General features: G+C 43.3%; 1 protein-coding gene across 4 annotated transcripts in view; it reads left to right on the top strand.

The window, feature by feature from the left end:
• Nucleotides 1–18,361, top strand: part of LOC109872994 (rho guanine nucleotide exchange factor 15) — a 43,346-nt gene that overhangs the window by 11,134 nt on the left and 13,851 nt on the right. For 3 of the 4 annotated variants that reach the window (XM_031807892.1, XM_020464445.2, XM_031807893.1), the window contains 3 exons: nucleotides 5,984–6,113; nucleotides 7,257–7,331; nucleotides 9,149–9,241. In XM_031807892.1, the coding sequence (XP_031663752.1) occupies nucleotides 5,984–6,113; nucleotides 7,257–7,331; nucleotides 9,149–9,241 (298 nt within the window). The remainder of the gene's footprint in view (nucleotides 1–5,983; nucleotides 6,114–7,256; nucleotides 7,332–9,148; nucleotides 9,242–18,361) is intronic. The other variant, XM_020464446.2, reaches the window with a different exon arrangement.

The raw sequence follows: 18,361 nt of genomic DNA on the forward strand, positions 1-18,361 counted from the left end.
GGATAAAGCAAATACCAAAGGACTCTGACAACCTTGGCAACAAGGTTTTAGTTTTAGTTGAAGTGGGATGAGCATATTTTGCCAGTTGATACCATGGCAGTGGGATTGGTATAAAGGACTTGGATCATGCATATGAATTGTTCACCCATTCCCATACGTCGTAGGACGAACCATAACAATACATATTATAGGCGCTTTTTCTGTGTCTAATGAAAATATACGTAGGTGATGGAAAGTCAGTATTTATAGACCCATTAAAAATTATAAAGCAAGTGAAATTATAGCAGTGTTCATGTCTCTATTGAAGGAGCCCCTATTACTGAAATAATGAATAATGTCTAGAAGTAGTTGACCTAAAAAGATACAAATAACTGTGATTTCCTGGTATTCATTGTTTGGCTATTTTTTTTTTTTGTTCAAATCAGAGTAATAGGGAGTAACAAGTACCTCTAGTGTTGCAGGAATGAGCATCAGGGTGATGCTGAGGCAGTTGCAAGTCACGGAGAAAGGAGATACATTTATCATTATCATGTGGGATCTCAGATCTATATAATGTCCCGGAATGTTGAATTTATTAATACTGGGTCAGAGTGTATGATGCCGTCCATTGATTTATTTGAAGTTATATTTACAAAGTTTTGGTTGGCACATAGTCTAATAGAATAGGCTAATAGAAGGCTTGGCGAGACCCATGAAAATAATAGAAGTGTTTTAGGAAACTGAGATTCTGCCCAGTGTCTATGTGAATAATTAAGTTATTTTCTGATAGTCTACTGATCAAAAATAGCTTGTGGAGATGTCAGAGTGCATTTTTGTTTCTAGTGGTGATAATTTATATTCCAAATTCCAGTAATTTTGCATTGTTTAAATTAGATTAAACCTCTTAAGCCTACCCCCTACTTTTTCGAACATTCTGTTAAAAATCGCGCAACATTTCAGCGTCCTGCTACTCATGCCAGGAATATAGTATATGCATATGATTAGTATGTGTGGATAGAAAACACTCTGACGTTTCTAAAACTGGTTCAATCACGGCTGTGACTATAACAGAGCGTGTGTTTCATCGAAAAGCGCAAGAAAATCTGGTCACTGAAAACTGAAAAAAGTATCAATGCGCCACCTGCATGAATTGTTGAATGGAAACTAAATTAAATGGGGCCGAGATTGCAATTCCTACAGCTTCCACACGATGTCGCCAGTCTCGTCATTTGCGGTGCATTTGTTTCTTGGTCAAACGTACTAGAGAGATCACTTTCCATCCGGTCTCCGACAGGAAGTTTTGGAAGAGAGATTTTGGAAGATGATTTTAAATCGTGGAGCTATTGAATACACATCGCCCCGTGATCAATTAGATAGATTATTAACGTTTACTACCTAAAGTTGGATTACAAAAGTATTTCGAAGTGTTTTGTGAAAGTTTATCGTCAACTTTTTTAATAAAAAAAAAATGACGTAGCGTTTTAAAACTGTGTTTTTTTCTGAATCACACAGTTTCCATAGATGGCTATTTTGGGTATATATGGACCGATTTAATCGAAAAAAAAGACCCAATAGTGATGTTTATGGGACATATAGGAGTGCCAACAAAGAAGCTCGTCAAAGGTAATCAAAGTTTTATATTTTATTTCTGCTATTTGTGTAGCGCCGGCTACGCTAATTCTTTTGTTTACGTCGCATTCAGGTATTTTGGGGTGTTGCATGCTATCAGATAATAGCTTCTCATGCTTTCGCCGAAAAGCATTTTAATAATCTGACTGGTTGGCTAGATTCACAACGAGTGTAGCTTTAATTCACTACCCTGCATGTGTGTTTTAATGAACGTTTGAGTTTTAACGAGTGCTTTTAGCATTTAGCGTAGCGCATTTGCATTTGCTGATGGCTAGATGAGACGGTTGCGTCTCAGGTGGGCTTAACAGGTTTTAATATAAGGTAGAGTATGAGAAAATAAAACATTTGACTGCATCCCACAGTATTCGAGGACACTGAACAGTCATTGCTTATATCAATGAATTCAGATAATTGCTCCTCCATCTGAGACATGAGCTGATGATTTCACCCAAGAGAGGCTTTGCATAAAATACCCTTGTGGTCAGATAAAGCAGTGGGTAATATTTCCAACATTTTGAATGTTATCAAACAGATCTTTAGAAGAAGAAATATATTTGATTCTTGGGGTGTCTCAATTAATAAAAATAGAAATCTCTGGCTGTAGGATTAAGAGAGCCAGAGGTCAATAATTGCGATTTCATGAGCCTAGCACCATAGCGCCATAGTTGATAGTCATTGGTCTCTCACCTCTGTTGGTCCAGTTCTATTACGCACATTGTCCCATACAGCATTAAAATCACCACCAATAATGAGTCTGAAATCATACAATTGTTGCAAAATACTTCCCGTTTTAAACAAGATATTTTGTAATGAAAAGATGCTCGACTATGCATATAATTGACAGCTTTGGAAAGAAAACACTCTGACGTTTCCAAAACTGCAAAGATATTGTCTGTGAGTGCCACAGAACTAATGCTACAGGTGAAACCAAGATGAAATTTCATACAGGAAGTGCCCCAGATTTTGAGTGCGCTGTGTTCCAATGTCTCCTTATATGGCTGTGTATGGGTCACGAATGAGCTTAGACTTTGTGTCATTTCCCCAAGGTGTCGACAGCATTGTGACGTTGGAAGATTGACCTTAAGAGACTACATCTACCAGATGGCCGCTGGGTGTCCTCCGTTGCAATTATTGCGTAATCTCCAGCTGCGTGTATTTTTCGTTTGCTTCGAGGAGAAACACAGCTGCCACGAATGATTTATCATCGAATAGATATGTGAAAAGCACCTTGAGGATTGATTCTAAACAACGTTTGCCATGTTTCTGTCGATATTATGGAGTTAATTTGGTAAAAAGTTCGGCGTTGTAGAGACAGCATTTTCAGATTTTTTTCTTAGCCAAACGTGATGAACAAAACAGAGCGATTTCTCGTACACAAATAATATTTTTGGAAAAAATTTACATTTGCTATCTAACTGAGTGTCTCCTCATTGAAAACATCCGAAGTTCTTCAAAGGTAAATTATTTTATTTGAATGCTTTTCTTGTTTTTGTGAAAATGTTGCCTGCTGAATGCTAGGCTTAATGCTATGCTAGCTATCAATACTCTTACACAAATGCTTGTGTAGCTATGGTTGAAAAGAAAAAGCATATTTTGAAAATCTGAGATGACCGTGTTGTTAACAAAAGAAGAAAAATTCCAAATAGTATCCGTAATGTCCACAGAAACATGTCAAACGGTTTTTATAATCAATCCTCAGGTTCTTTTTAAAATATATAATCGATAATATATCAACCGGGACTGTCGCTTTTTCAATAGGAGAGGGAGAGACAATGGCTGCCCTACTCTGTTGCGCAAGCAAAACTCATGCGAACACCCAGCTAACTGATAAATGACGCAATGTTATCTTTCTCGCTCATTTTTCAAAATAAAAGCCTGAAACTATGTCTAAAGACTGTTGACACCTTCAGGAAGCGATAGGAAAAAGAAATCTGTTTGATATCCCTTTAACTTCTTGGATATAGGGGGCGTTCTTTTAATTTATGGATAAAAAAACGTGCCCGTTTTAAGCGCAATATTTTGTCACGAAAAGATGCTCAACTATGCATATAATTGGCAGCTTTGGAAAGAAAACACTCTGACGTTTCCAAAACTATCTGTGAGTGCCACAGAACTCATGCTACAGGCGAAACCAAGATGAAACCTCAAACAGGAAATCAGCAGAATTTCTGAGGCTCTGTTTTCCATTGTCTCCTTATATGGCTGTGAATGTGCCATGAACGAGCTTAAGCTTTGTGCCGTTTGTCCAAGGTGTCTGCAGCATTGTGACGTATTTGTAGGCATATCATTGGAAGATTGGCCATAAGAGACTACATTTACCACGGGTCCGCCCGGTGTCCTTTGTGTAAATTGGTGCGTAATCTTCAGCCGCAGGCATTTTCTCCTGGGTATATATATCATCGAAGAGATATGTGAAAAACACCTTGAGGATTGGTTCTAAACAACGTTTGCCATGTTTCAGTCGATATTATGGAGTTAATTTGGAAAAAAGTTTGACGTTTAGATGACTGAATTTTCGTTTTTTTTTGGTAGCCAAACGTGACGCCCCAAACGGAGCAATTTCTCCTAAACAAATCATCTTTCAGGAAAAACTGAGCATTTGCTATCTAACTGAGAGTCTCCTCATTGAAAACATCTGAAGTTCTTCAAAGGCAATGATTTTATTTGAATGATTTTCTGGTTTTTGTGAAAATGTTGCCTGCTAATGCTAACGCTAAATGCTACGCTAGGTGCGCTAGCTGTTACACAAATGCTTGTTTTGCTATGGTTGAGAAGCATATTTTGAAAATCTAAGATGACAGTGTTGTTAACAAAAGGCTAAGCTTGAGAGCTAGCATTTTAATGTCATTTCATTTGCGATTTTCATGAATAGTTAACGTTGCGTTATGGTAATGAGCTTGAGGCTGTATTCACGATCCCGGATCCGGGATGGCTCGACGCAAGAAGTTAAATGGAGCGAAGGCAGGCTATGGAACATGGAGCTTTCAAAATAGAAGCCACTTCCTGGTTTGATTTTCCTCAGGTTTTTGCCTGCAATATCAGTTCTGTTATTACTGACAGACAATATTTTGACAGTTTTGGAAACTTTAGAGTGTTTTCTATCCTAATCTGACAATTATATGCATATTCTAGGTTCTGGGCCTGAGAAATAGGCAGTTTCAAGTGGATACGTTTTTTTGCCAAAAACAAAAATCCTGCCCCCTACACTCAACAGGTAAATCTAAGCTGCTATATTTAAACAATCTACATTCCAAGACAAAGGTGTGATGTGATTCATAAAATATATTTAAAAACACATCAGCAATGGAATTAAATAAGGTCCTGTCCCTTCCCCGAGTCCCCACACAAACCCTGAGGTAGACACAGTGACAAGCCATTCCACCTACAAGTACCCACAAAAAAACAACAACCCATTACCAACCCTCTGAAAAAAAGATGGCAGAGAAATAATCCCTACTCGACCACTCCCACCCCAAAAGAAGTATGTCTGTGATCATTGTGAGATCGCATGGTGTAAGAATGAATGCAATCCATCGATTATTGAACGTTATCGATGGACACAGCTTTGTAGAACCAAGTCTGCCTCTGCTCATCTCTCAAACTCAAGAAGAATCATTTCGGGGGCTGCTGCAGTTTGCGAATGATACCTAGGCTATTGGGCAAATCTCCTTCATGGCAGTCAAGCAATTTCATTCTGCCAAGTCATTCACAATCTAGTCTAGCTGCGGAAGCAACTAGACCTAATTTAAAAGGTGTCAATAAATGATCTTATTTGTATGCCTAGCAATCCCAAATGTACATTGTTAGAAGCACAGTTTTATAAGTTTCAGTCACAGATGACAGCTCCAATAAGACACCTATGGTGAACGAGAGGCTTGAAGAATCATGATTATTTTGTTTTTAGTTCATCGGTCGCCTGTAGGGGGTCCTGCGTGCTCTGGGTATTAAAGTCAATTTGTGGTCTTTCTGGACTCTGCATTGGCGATACAGCATTTACTGCGATGCGGCCCTGTAAGTCAGGGCATTCATACTTCTTGTGCTTTGCGGAGCAGAGCTGTTGTGAAGGAACTTGTCAAGGAAGTGAATTTGTGTTTATACAGATCTTACCAACCCCACCTACCGTCAACCAATCATGTCAATGCAGAGCTATACGGAGCCCTCCTCATTGTACATTTTTTTGGGGGGGGGCAAGGCGATGCGATAAATGCTCTGCATGGTCTATCCGGTTTCTGCATTGGCCGATAAAGCATAAATCGTCCTTTACTGACTCAAATGAACAAAATCAGTTGAAAGATTCAGTCGGAAAGATCAGAGTCAGAGAAAAAAGGGCCGACCTTCCCATTACTATTCGTTAACCCACCAATCCACTTTGCAGGCAGACCAACAACCCATTTGCGTTGGTGATGCGGAGGCTGGAGGAGTCTCCTCTATGTCGTCGTCTTCCCTTCTCCTCCTTTCTGCTCCTTCCTTTCCAGAGGATCACACGCATCAAGATCCTTGTACAGGTCAGTGGCTGCATCTCTCCAACCCAGAATCATCATAATGTAATAATAATTAGAATCAATTAGATAGTTGTAATTCCATCACATGCATCAACATCCAGTGTCCGATTTCACCAAAGCATCTTAAGGCTAAGTTAATTGTTAGAACTTTCATAGGATAATCGTTAAATCTCCAAAAACCATTGTTGCTGAAGTTACACTTGAAAATGCTCGTTATTTAACAACTGCCTCAGCCACTCATAGAACAGCTAAGTGCGTCAATTGCCCTTGTATATGTTACATCCCTTTATACACAGGCAACCACTAAACATAGAATCAAGATGTTTATCTGTCTCTCTGTGACCACCGATAACTTCTGAACAAAGTTGACTACAAATAAAAAGTTGCAAATGTCTTTGCAATTGTTACAAAAAAGCAACGGATGAAAACTGAGATGACTGCAGTGTTGAATACTGTAGGCCTTTAGGCTACGTAGACCAATATATTACAATCATATTGAAATCAATTTCATGTTCATTTCATTGAGTTCTATTACTCTATTACTTGAGGTTCTCTTACCTCAATATATTTCATGATATGTATAATATATAACATATATATATATATATATATATATATATATATATATATATATATATATATATATATATATATATAACATGTGCTCAGTGATGTGCCAAATCTTGATTTAGTGCATTATATTACAGGCTAAGCATCGTCAATATTGTGGAATAATTTTTATGTTAGGGTAAGATTTCCATGGATAAAACTGTTCCGAGAGCAGCGCTGTCTTTCTTTCGATCCTATCAGTATCGACAAATGCCTCAACGATGCACTTAGAGAACGTTCTCTCTGCGTTGTGTTTTGGGAAATGCATGGTACATCTTCGGCCATTGTAAGAAAGATGCATCGGGCCCTGGTCAGTAACAGCGGCTGCCAACATCTCCAGGTCACAGGTCAAATTACATACCAATGCAAAAAAAAATGATGCACTCACTTTACTGTACGGCTGCATCCCAAATGGCACCCTTTTCTATACAGTGCACTACTTTTGACCAGAGTCCTATTGGTCCTGGTCAAAAGTACTTCACTATATAGGGAATAGGGTGCAATTGGGACACAACCTAAGTCTGCTTTTCCACACAGAACATCCTGAAGAGGACTAAAGAGGGCACTAGGGAGGAGAACACTGCCTCTAGAGCCCTGACCTCAGTGTCTGAGGTAACACCTATTCCATCCACCCCAATTTGATACACTATATGACCAAAGGTATGTGGACACCTGCTCGTCGAACATCTCATTCCAAAATCATGGGCATTAATATGGAACTGGTCCCCCCTTTACTGCTATAACAGACTCCACTCTTCTGGGAAGGCTTTCCAACAGGTGTTGGAACATTGCTGCAGGGACTTCCATTCAGCCACAAGAGTGTTAGTGAGGGCGAGCACTGATGTGGGCAATTAGACCTGGCTCGCAGTCGGCATTCCAATTTATCCCAAAGGTATTCAATGGGGTTGAGGTCAGGATTCTATGCAGGCCAGTCAAGTTCTTCCACACCGATCTCGACACACCATTTCTGCATGGACCTCACTTTTGGCACAGTGGCATTGTAATGCTGAAATAGGAAAGGGCCTTCTCCAAACTGATGCCACCAAGTTAGAAGCACAGAATCATCTAGAATGTCATTGTGTGCTGTAGCGTTAAAATGTCTCTTTACTGGAACTAAGTGGCTAGCCCAAACTATGAAAAACATTCACAGACCATTGTTCCTCTCCATCAAACTACAGTATACATTTCAAAGTATGCATTGGGGCAGGTAACAATCTCCTGGCATCCACCAAACTCAGATTGGTCTTTCGGACTGCCGGATGGTGAAGAGTGATTCATCAATCCAGAGAACGCTTTCCACTGCTCCAGAGTACAATGGGGGTAAGCTTTACACCACTCCAGCCGAGACTTGGCATTGCGATCTTAGACTTGTGTGTGGCTGTTCGGCTATGGAGACCCATTTCACGAAGCTCCCAACAAACACTTATTGTGCTGACGTTGCTTCCAGAGGCCGTTTGGAACTCAGTAGTGAGTGTTGCAACCGAGGACAGACACGCTTCAGCACTCGGCAAAGAGAAACCTAAGACAATAACATAGCATGGCAGCAACACATGACAACACAGCACGGTGGCAACACAACATGACAACAACATAGTACAAACATCATTGGGCACAGACAACAGCACAAAGGCAAGAAGGCAGAGACAACAATACATCACACAAAGCAGCCACAACTGTCAGTAAGAGTCTTTGAATGAAGAGATGACTGGGGCAGCTCTAACAGGGTAGACATTTTACGAACTGACTTGTTGGAAAGGTGGCATCCTATGACGTTGCCATGTTGAAAGTCGCTGAGCTCTTGAGTAAGGCAATTCTACTGTCAATGTTTGTCTATGGAGATCACATGGTTGTGTGCTCGATTTTATACACCTGTCAGCAATGGGTGTGACTGAAATAGCCGAATCCACTAATTTGGGGTGTCCACATCCTTCTGTATATATAGTGTACCATTGAATTCTGGATTAAACTTGGAACAATGCTATCCTAGAGACTGGTTTTTACATCAGAAGTTAATGGTTATCTGTAGGAGCCAGATGGCTTTGGAATGTGCTGGGTGGACAGGGTGAAGTCACATGATCGCTATAGGGGATATGGGTGGAGAGATCTTTGGATTAGGCATCAACGGGGTTGAGGTCAGGTCCCCTTAAGGGAGAAACAATGGTTTATTACCCAATCACTTCGTCTTCCTGTCGAACCATAAAATATGTAAAGATTGGGGAGAAGGAGGAGTGCCTAAATTGGAGTATATATACCTAAATACTACGAACAATGTGCCATTGAAAATAAGTAGGCCTGTTAAATTGAAATCCATTAGGAAATGGACAGCAGTCTTTCTGTTGGATACTTATTCAAAATACTGGGCCAACAAAACCTTACCAAAATGTGCTCCACTACACCTCCACTCTTTGTTGTTATTCTCCCTCTTCCAGATCATCAAGGAGTCCAACACACAGGTGGGCCAGATGAAGCAGATGGAGGAACTCATACAAGTCAATAACACATTGGAGTTCAACACACTCAAGGTCTGTTTATATACATGTCATTACCACACTGGAGTTCCTCAAATGAAAGGTATGTTCATAAACATGTCATTTTACCACATTGGCGTTCCATAAACTCAAGGTATCTTCATATATAGTACCAGTCAAAGGTTTGGACACACATTGTAGAATAATAGTGAAGACATTAAAACTCTGAAATAACACATATGGAATCATGTAGTAACCAAAAAAGTGTTAATGAGATTCTTCAAAGTAGCCACCCTCACTCTTGGCATTCTCTCAATCAGCTTCATGAGGTAGTCACCTGGAATGCATTTCAATTAACAGGTGTGCTTTGTAAACGTGCATTTGTGGAATTTATTTCCCTCTTAATGCGTTTGAGCCAATCAATTGTGTTGTGGTATACATAAGCAAACATAAATGACAGTCCATCATTACTTTAACCTCTAGCGACGAGCAATCCCGTATCCGGGAGCGTAATCATAGCCTCAAGTGCATTACCATAACGCAACGTTTCCTATTCATGAAAATCGCAAATGAAATGAAATAAATATATTGAAACACAAGATTAGCCTTTTGTTAACAACGCTGTCATCTCAGATTTTCAAAATGTGCGTTACAGCCAACACTAGACAAGCATTTGTGTAAGTTTAGCATGGCATAATGCTATGCTAGGCTGTGCTGGCAGCAGGCAACATTTTCACAAAAATAAGAAAAGCAACCAAATTAAATCATTTACCTTTGAAGAACTTCAGATGCTTTCACTCAGGAGACTTCCAGTTAGATAGCAAATGTTCCTTTTTTCCAAAAATAATATTTTTGTAGGCGAAAAACGTCACGTTTGTTCATCCTGCTTGGCTGAGAAATCGACCGAAAATACTTCAACTATAACACTGAACTTTTTTCAAAATTTGCTCCATAATATCGACAGAAACACGGCAAACGTTGTTTAGGATCCATCCTCAAAGTGTTTTTAACATATGTATTCAATAATATAACCGTGGAGGAAGTTGGTTTCTCATAAGAAACTATTGGAAAAATGGCTACCTCAGTATTTTACGTTTTCTCCGGGAGACACCATGCGTCCACTCGCCCTATATGGTGTCTTACAGCCATTCTCCAATGGAAATGTCTAAAAAGACGGCACAATGCTGCAGACACCTTGGGGAAAACGTGGAAAACGTAAGCTGACTCCTAGCTCCTTCACAGCCATATAAGGAGTCATTGGCATGAGGCTGTTTCAAAAAATGCGGCACTTCCTGATTGGATTTTTATCTGGGTTTCGCCTGTAACATCAGTTCTGTGGCACTCACAGACAATATCTTTGCAGTTTTGGAAACGTCAGAGTGTTTTCTTTCCAAAGCTGTCAATTATATGCATAGTCGAGCATCTTTTCATGACAAAATATCTTGTTTAAAACGGGAACGTTTTTCATCCAAAAATTAAAATAGCGCCCCCTATATCCAAGAAGTTAAGACATGAAGGTCAGTCAGTACTGAACATTTTAAGAACTTTGAAACTTTCTTCAAGTGCAGCAAAAACCATCAAGCGCAATGATGAAACTGGCTCTCGTGAGGACCGTCACAGGAAAAGAAGACCCAGAGTTACCTCTGCTGCAGAGGATAAGTTCATTAGAGTTACCAGCCTCAAAAATGGGCAATTAACTGCACCTCAGATTGGACCTCAGAGTTCAAATAACAGACACATCTCAACAGATGAATAGAGAGTGATGGAGTGCTGCATCAGATGACCTGGCCTCCACAATCACCCGACCTCAACCCACTTGAGATGGTTTGGGAGAGTTGGACCGCAGAGTGAAGGGATAGCAGCCAACTAGTGCTCAGCTAATGTGGGAACTCCTTCAAGACTGTTGGAAAAGCATTCGAGGTGACTACCTCATGAACCTGGTTGAGAGAATGCAAAGCTGTCATCAAGGCAAACATGTGGCTCGTTTGAAGAATCTAAAATGTAAAATATATTTTGATTTGGGCGCCGACAGCTAAGCAACCTAAGCAACTTTGCAGTATTTTGTTTTTGTGTGTTATTTCTTACATAATTAGCCCAGAATTTTTTTGTGTTAATACATACAGCCGGTAACTAGCATTACGACCAGGAATACGACCTTCCTGAATTGGATCTTTTGTTCGTACCTCCCAGGGCAATATAACTTATTCCAGAGGCTACTCCAAAACACCGCCGGCGGAGAAGAGGTATTCGCAGTGGACTTCTAGTCTGACTCAGGAAGCGTACACACCTTCCACCGCTTCAGAGTATATTACTTGCTAATGTTCAGTCTCTGGATAATAAAGTAGACGAGCTCAGGGCGAGGATCTCCTTCCAGAGAGATATCAGGGATTGTAACATACTCTGTTTCACGGAAACATGGCTCTCTCTCTCGGGATATACTGTCCCCATCCATTCAGCCAGCTGGGTTTTCAGTACATTGTGCAGATAGGAAAAAAGAACTCTCAGGGAAGAAGAAAGCTGGGAGTGTATGTTTCATGATTAACTACTCATGGTGAGATTGTCATAACATTTGGAAAATCAAGTCCTTTTGTTCACCCAACCTAGAATACCTCATGCAAATGCCGACCGTATGACATCCCAAGAGAATTCCCAAGAGAATTCTCTTCAGTTATAGTCACAGCCGTGTATATTCCTCAAGCCAGTACCACGACGGCCCTCAAAGAACTACGCTGGACTTCATGCAAACCACATATCCTGAAGCCGCATTTATTGTAGTTGGGGATTTTAACAAAGCAATTTGAGGAAAACGCTACGAAGTTCTACCAACACATTGAATGCAGTACTCGTGCTGAAAAAACATTGGACCACTGCCACTCAACTTTTAGAAATGCCTACAAGGCTCTCCCCGGCCCTCGCCTTCGGTAAATCTGATCACGACTCTATTTTGCTTTTCCCTTCCTATAGGCAGAAACTCAAACAGAAAGTACCCGTGCTAAGGTCTATTCAATGCTGGTCTGACCTATCGGAATACATGCTTCAAGATTGTTTTGATAATGCGGACTGGGATATGTTCCAGGTAGACTCTGAGAATAACATCGACGAATACGGTGACTGAATTGATCAGGAAGTGTATAGGAGATGTCGTACCCACTGTGACTATTAAAACCTACCCAAACCAGAAACCGTAGATAGATGGCAGCATTCTCGCAAAACTGAAAGCATAAACCACCTTATTTAACCATGGCAAGGTGACTGGGAATATTACCAAACACAGTGTAGTTATTCCCTTCGTAAGGCAATCAAACAGGCAAAACGTCAGTACAAAGGACAAAGTGGAGTCGCATTTCAACGGCTCAGACACAAGACGTATGTGGCAGGGTCTATAGACAATCACGGGCTAGAAAGGGAAAACCAGTCACGTAGCGGACACCGATGTCTTGCTCCCGGACAAGCCGAACACCTTCTGCACCCGCTTTGAGGATAACACAGTGCCACTGGCAAGGCCCGCAACCAAGGACTGTCGGCTCTCCTTTCCTGTGGCCGATGTCAGTAAGATATTTAAGCGTGTTAACCCTGGCAAGGCTGCCGGCCCGGACGGCATCCCTAGCCACGTCCTCAGAGCATGTGCCGACCAGCAAGGTGGACTGTTTACAGACATATTCAATCTCTCCCTATCCCAGTCTGCTGTCCCCACTTGCTTCAAGATGTCCACCATAGTTCCTGTATCGAAGAAAGCAAAGGTAACTGAATTAAATTACTATCGCCTCGAAGCACTCACTTCTGTCATAATGAAGTGCTTTGAGAAGCTAGTTAAGGATCATATCACCTCTACCTTACCTGACACCTAGACCCACTTCAATTTGCTTACCGCCCCAGTAGATACACAGACGACGCAATCGTCATCGCAATGCTCACTGCCTTATCCCATCTGGACAAGAGGAATAGCTATATAAGAATGCTGTTCATTGACTATAGCTCACCATTCAACCCCATAGTACCCTCCAAGCTCATCATTAAGCTCGGGGCCCTGGGTCTGAACCCCGCCCTGTGCAACTGGGTCCTGGACCTCCTGATGGCCGCTCCCAGGTGGTGAAAGTAAGAAACAACACCTGATTACCAACAATGATGAGAAAGCCTACAGGGAGGAGATGGGGGCCCTGGGAGAGTGGTGCCAGGAAAATAATCTCTTACTCAACGTCAACAAAACAAAGGAACTGATCGTGGACTTGAGGAACAGCAGAGGGAGCACGCCCCTATCCACATCGATGGGACCGCAGTGGAGAAGGTGGAAACCTTCAAGTTCCTCGGGGTACACATCACTGACAAAATTAAATGGTCCACCCACAAAGACAGCGCCTCTTCAACCTCAGGAGGCTAAAGAAATGTGGCTTGGCCCCTAAAACCTTCACAGATGTACAATTGAGAGCATCCTGTTGGGCTGTATCACCACCTGATACGGCAACTGCACCGCCCGCAACCGCAGAGCTCTCCAGAGGGTGGTGCGGTCTGTGCAACACATCACTGGGGGAAAACTGCCTGCCCTCCAGGACACCTACAGCACCCGATGTCACAGAAAGGCCAAAAAGATCCTCAAGGACATCAAACACCCGAGCCCCTGCCTGTTCACCCCGCTATCATCCAGAAGGCGAGGTCAGTACAGGTGCATCAAAGCTGGGACCGAGAGACTGAAAAACAGCTTTGAGCTCAAGGCCATTAGACTGTTAAATAGCCATCACTAGCCGGCTTCCTCCCGGTTTTGCAACCCTGCACCATAGAGACCGCTGCTCTATATACATAGACTTGGAATCACTGGAACACTAGTCACTTTAATAATGTTTACATACATTTCTCATCTCATATGTAGTCCATTCTACTGTATTTTAGTCAATGCCACTCCGACATTGCTCAATCTAATGTTTATATAGTTCTTAATTCCATTATTTTACATTTAGATACGTGTACATTGTTGTGAATTCTTAGATACTACTGCATTTCGCCATACCTTTAATAACATCTGCTAAATATGTTTATGTGACCAATACAATTTGATTTGATTTTGATTGGACTTTTTTGGTTACTACATGATTCCATATGTGTGATTTCATAGTTTTGATGTCTTCACTTTTTTTCTACAATGTAGAAAATAGTAAAAATAAAGAAAACTCCTTGAATGAGAAGGTGTGTCCAAACTTTGAGAGTTCCACAAACTCAAGGTATGTTTATACTTTATACTTTGACAGATTTCACAACACACTGTGGCCTCAGGCCTCTACTCCAACACTACCACATATCTACAGTACTAAATGAATAGTGTGTATGTTATCGTGTGTGTGTGTAAGTATGTATGTGTCTGTCTTTGCCAATGTTTGTGTTGCTTTACAGTCCCCGCTGTTCCACAAGGTGTTTTTTATCTGTTCTTTAAATCTAATTTTACTGCTTGCGTCAGTTACTTGATGTGGAATAGAGTTCCATGTAGCCATGTAGTCAGATACATGTTGTACTGTGTACCTCCCATAGTCTGTTCTAGACTTGGGGACAGTGAAGAAACCTCTTGTGTCTTGGGGGGTATGCATGGGTGGCCGAGCTGTGTGCCAGTAGTTTAGACAGAGCTCGGTGCATTCAACATGTCAATGCCTCCATAAATAAAAGTAGTGATGAAGAAAAAATCTCTCTTCTACTTCCAGCCAGGAGAGATTGACATGCATTTTTCAAATATTAGCTCTTTCAGCCGTGCTGCCCTGTTCGGCGCCAATTGCAAGTCCTTTTTTGTGGCACCTGACCACGCGACTGAACAGTAGTCAAGGTGCGACAAAACTAGGGCCTGTAGGACCTGCCTTGTGGATAGTTTTGTTAAGAAGGAAGAGCATTGCTTTATTATAGACAAACTTTTCCCCATCTTAGCTACTACTGCATCAATATGTTTTGACCATGACAGTTTACAATCTAGGGTTACTCCAAGCATTTTAGTCATCTCAACTTGCTCAATTTCCACATTATTTTTTTAGTGAGTGTTTTGTTCCAAATATAATGCTTTTAGATTTAGAAATATTTAGGGCTATCTTATTCCTTGCCACCCACTCTGAAACTAACTGCAGCTCTTTGTTAAGTGAACACAGTAATTTCAGTCACTGTAGTAGCTGATGTGTATAGTGTTGAGTCATCTGCATACATTGACATTCTGGCTTTACTCAAAGTTAGTAAAAAAAATTAAAAAGCAAGGGGCCTAAACAGCTACCCTGGGGAATTCCTGATTCTAACTGGATTATTTTTGAGAAGCTTCCATTAAAGAACACCCTCGGTGTTCTGTTAGACAAGTAACTCTGTATCCAAATTCTAGCAGGGGATGTAAAGCCTTAACACAAGTTTTTCCTGTGGCAGAATATGATCGATATTGACAAAAGCTGCTCTGAGGTTTAGCAAGACAGCCCCCACAATCATTTTATCATCAATTTCTCTCAACCAATCATCAGTCATTTGTGTAAGTGCTGTGCTTCTTGAGTGTCCTTACCTATTGTAACGGAATTCCTCTTCTTCAGAGGAGTATTAAGGATCAGACCAATGTGCAGCGTTGTAAGTGTCTATAATGATATATTTAATAAATCAACAGAACACTGAACAAAATAACAACAGTACAAACAACCGAAAAAGTCCCGTATGGTGAAAACACGAACACAGGATACATAATCACCCACCACTCAAAGTGAAACCAGGCTACCTAAGTATGGTTCTCAATCAGGGACAAGGATTGACAGCTGCCTCTGATTGAGAACCATACCAGGCCAAACACAGAAATCCCAAAACATAGAAAAAGTAACATAGACAACCCACCCAACTCAAGCCCTGACCATACTAAAACAAAGACATAACAAAAGAACTAAGGTCAGAACGTGACAGTAACCCCCTCCCAATGGTACGGACTCCGTCCGCAAAACCTGAACCTATAGTGGAGGGTCTGGGTGGGTGTCTGTCCGCGATGGTGGCTCTGGCGCGGGAAGCGGACCCCACTCCACCATAGTCTTTCTCCGCCTCTTTAACCGCCTCTGTGGCCGCTTTAGAGCGGCGACCCTTGCCGCCAATCTCGGACTGGGGACCCAAGCCACGGGTCCTGAATGGACGGGAGATTCCGGCAGCACCGGACAAACGGGAGATTCCACTAGCACCGGGCAGGCGGAAGACTCCGGCAGCACCGGAGTGACGGGCGATTCCGGCAGCTACTGGCTGACGGGCGGCCCCGGCAGCTCAGGACAGGCGGGCAGCCTCGGCAGCTCAGGACAGACGGGCGGCCCCGGCAGCTCAGGACAGACGGGAGGCCCCGGCAGCTCCGGACAGACGGGAGGCCCCGGCAGCTCAGGACAGACGGGAGGCCCCGGCAGCTCAGGACAGACGGGCGACTCCGGGAGCTCAGGACAGACGGGCAACTCCGGCAGCTCAGGACAGACGGGTGACTCCGGCAGCTCAGGACAGACAGGCGACTCCGGCAGCTCAGGACAGACGGGCGACTCCGGCAGCTCAGGACAGACGGGCGACTCCGGCAGCTCTGGACAGGAGTGAGACTCTGGCAGCTCAGGACAGACGGGAGGCCCCGGCAGCTCAGGACAGACGGGCGACTCCGGGAGCTTAGGACAGACGGGCGACTCCGGCAGCTCAGGACAGACGGGTGACTCCGGCAGCTCAGGACAGACGGGCGGCTCCGGCAGCTCAGGACAGACGGGCGACTCCGGCAGCTCAGGACAGACGGGCGACTCCGGCAGCTCAGGACAGACGGGCGACTCCGGCAGCTCAGGACAGATGGGCGACTCCGGCAGCTCAGGACAGACGGGCGACTCCGGCAGCTCAGGACAGACGGGCGACTCCGGCAGCTCAGGACAGACGGGTGACTCTGGCAGCGCTGGACAGGAGTGAGACTCTGGCAGTGCTGGACAGGCAGGAGCACATGTAGGGAGGAGATGGAGAGACAGCCTGGTGCGGGGGACTGCCACCAGAGGGCTGGTGCGTGGAGGAGGCACCGGATAGACCGGACCGTGGAGGCGCACCGAGCCTGCACAACCCTACCTGTTTGGATACTCCCCGTAGCCATGCCAGTGCGGCGAGGTAGAAAAGACCCCACAGGGCTGTGCTGGCGAACCTGGGGACACCGTGCGTAGGGCTGGTGCCATGTACCCCAGCCCGAGGAGACGCACTGGAGACCAGATGCGCTGAGCCGGCTTCATGGCACCTGGCTCGATGCCCACTCTAGCCCGGCCGATACGAGGCGCTGCGCTATAACGCACCGGGCTATGCCTGCGCACCGGGGACACCGTGCACCTCATGGCATTACACGGTACCTGCCCGATCCACCTCTCTCCACGGTAAGCACGGGGAGTTGGCGCAGGTCTCCTACCTGACTTAGCCACACTACACGTGTGCCGCCACCACCCCCCCAATACATTTTTGGGGCTGCCTCTCGTCCCAGCCGCGCTGCCGTGCTGCCTCTTCATATCGCCACCTCTCAGCTCTGCCTTGGGGCAGCGATATTCCCCAGCCTGTGCCCAGGGTCCGTTGCCGTCCAGAATCTCCTCCCATGTCCATGAGTCCAGAGATTTCTGCTGCTGCCCGTTACCATGCTGCTTGGTCCTTGAGTGGTGGGTGGTTCTGTAACGGAATTCCTCTTCTTCAGAGGAGTATTAAGGATCAGACCAATGTGCAGCGTGGTAAGTGTCCATAATGATATATTTAATAAATCAACAGAACACTGAACAAAATAACAAAAGTATAAACAAACAAACGAAACAATCCCGTATGGTGAAAACACTAATACAGGATATATAATCACCCACCACTCAAAAGTGAAACCAGGCTACCTAAGTATGGTTCTCAATCAGGGACAACGATTGACAGCTGCCTCTGATTGAGAACCATACCAGGCCAAACACAAATATCCCAAAACATAGAAAAAAGGAACATAGACAACCCACCCAACTCACGCCCTGACCATACTAAAACAAAGACATAACAAAAGAACTAAGGTCAGAACCTGACACCTATATGCATGCTGAAATTCTGTTGTCAATTTGTTTACTGTGAAATAGCATTGTATCTGGTCAAACAACATTTTTTCCAGAAGTTCACTAAGGGTTGGTAAAAGGCTGATTGGTCGGCTATTTGAGCCAGTATTCTTGGGTGGCGGAATGACTT

This window comes from Oncorhynchus kisutch, linkage group LG28 (assembly GCF_002021735.2).
Source record: "Oncorhynchus kisutch isolate 150728-3 linkage group LG28, Okis_V2, whole genome shotgun sequence".
Lineage (NCBI taxonomy): Eukaryota > Metazoa > Chordata > Actinopteri > Salmoniformes > Salmonidae > Oncorhynchus > Oncorhynchus kisutch.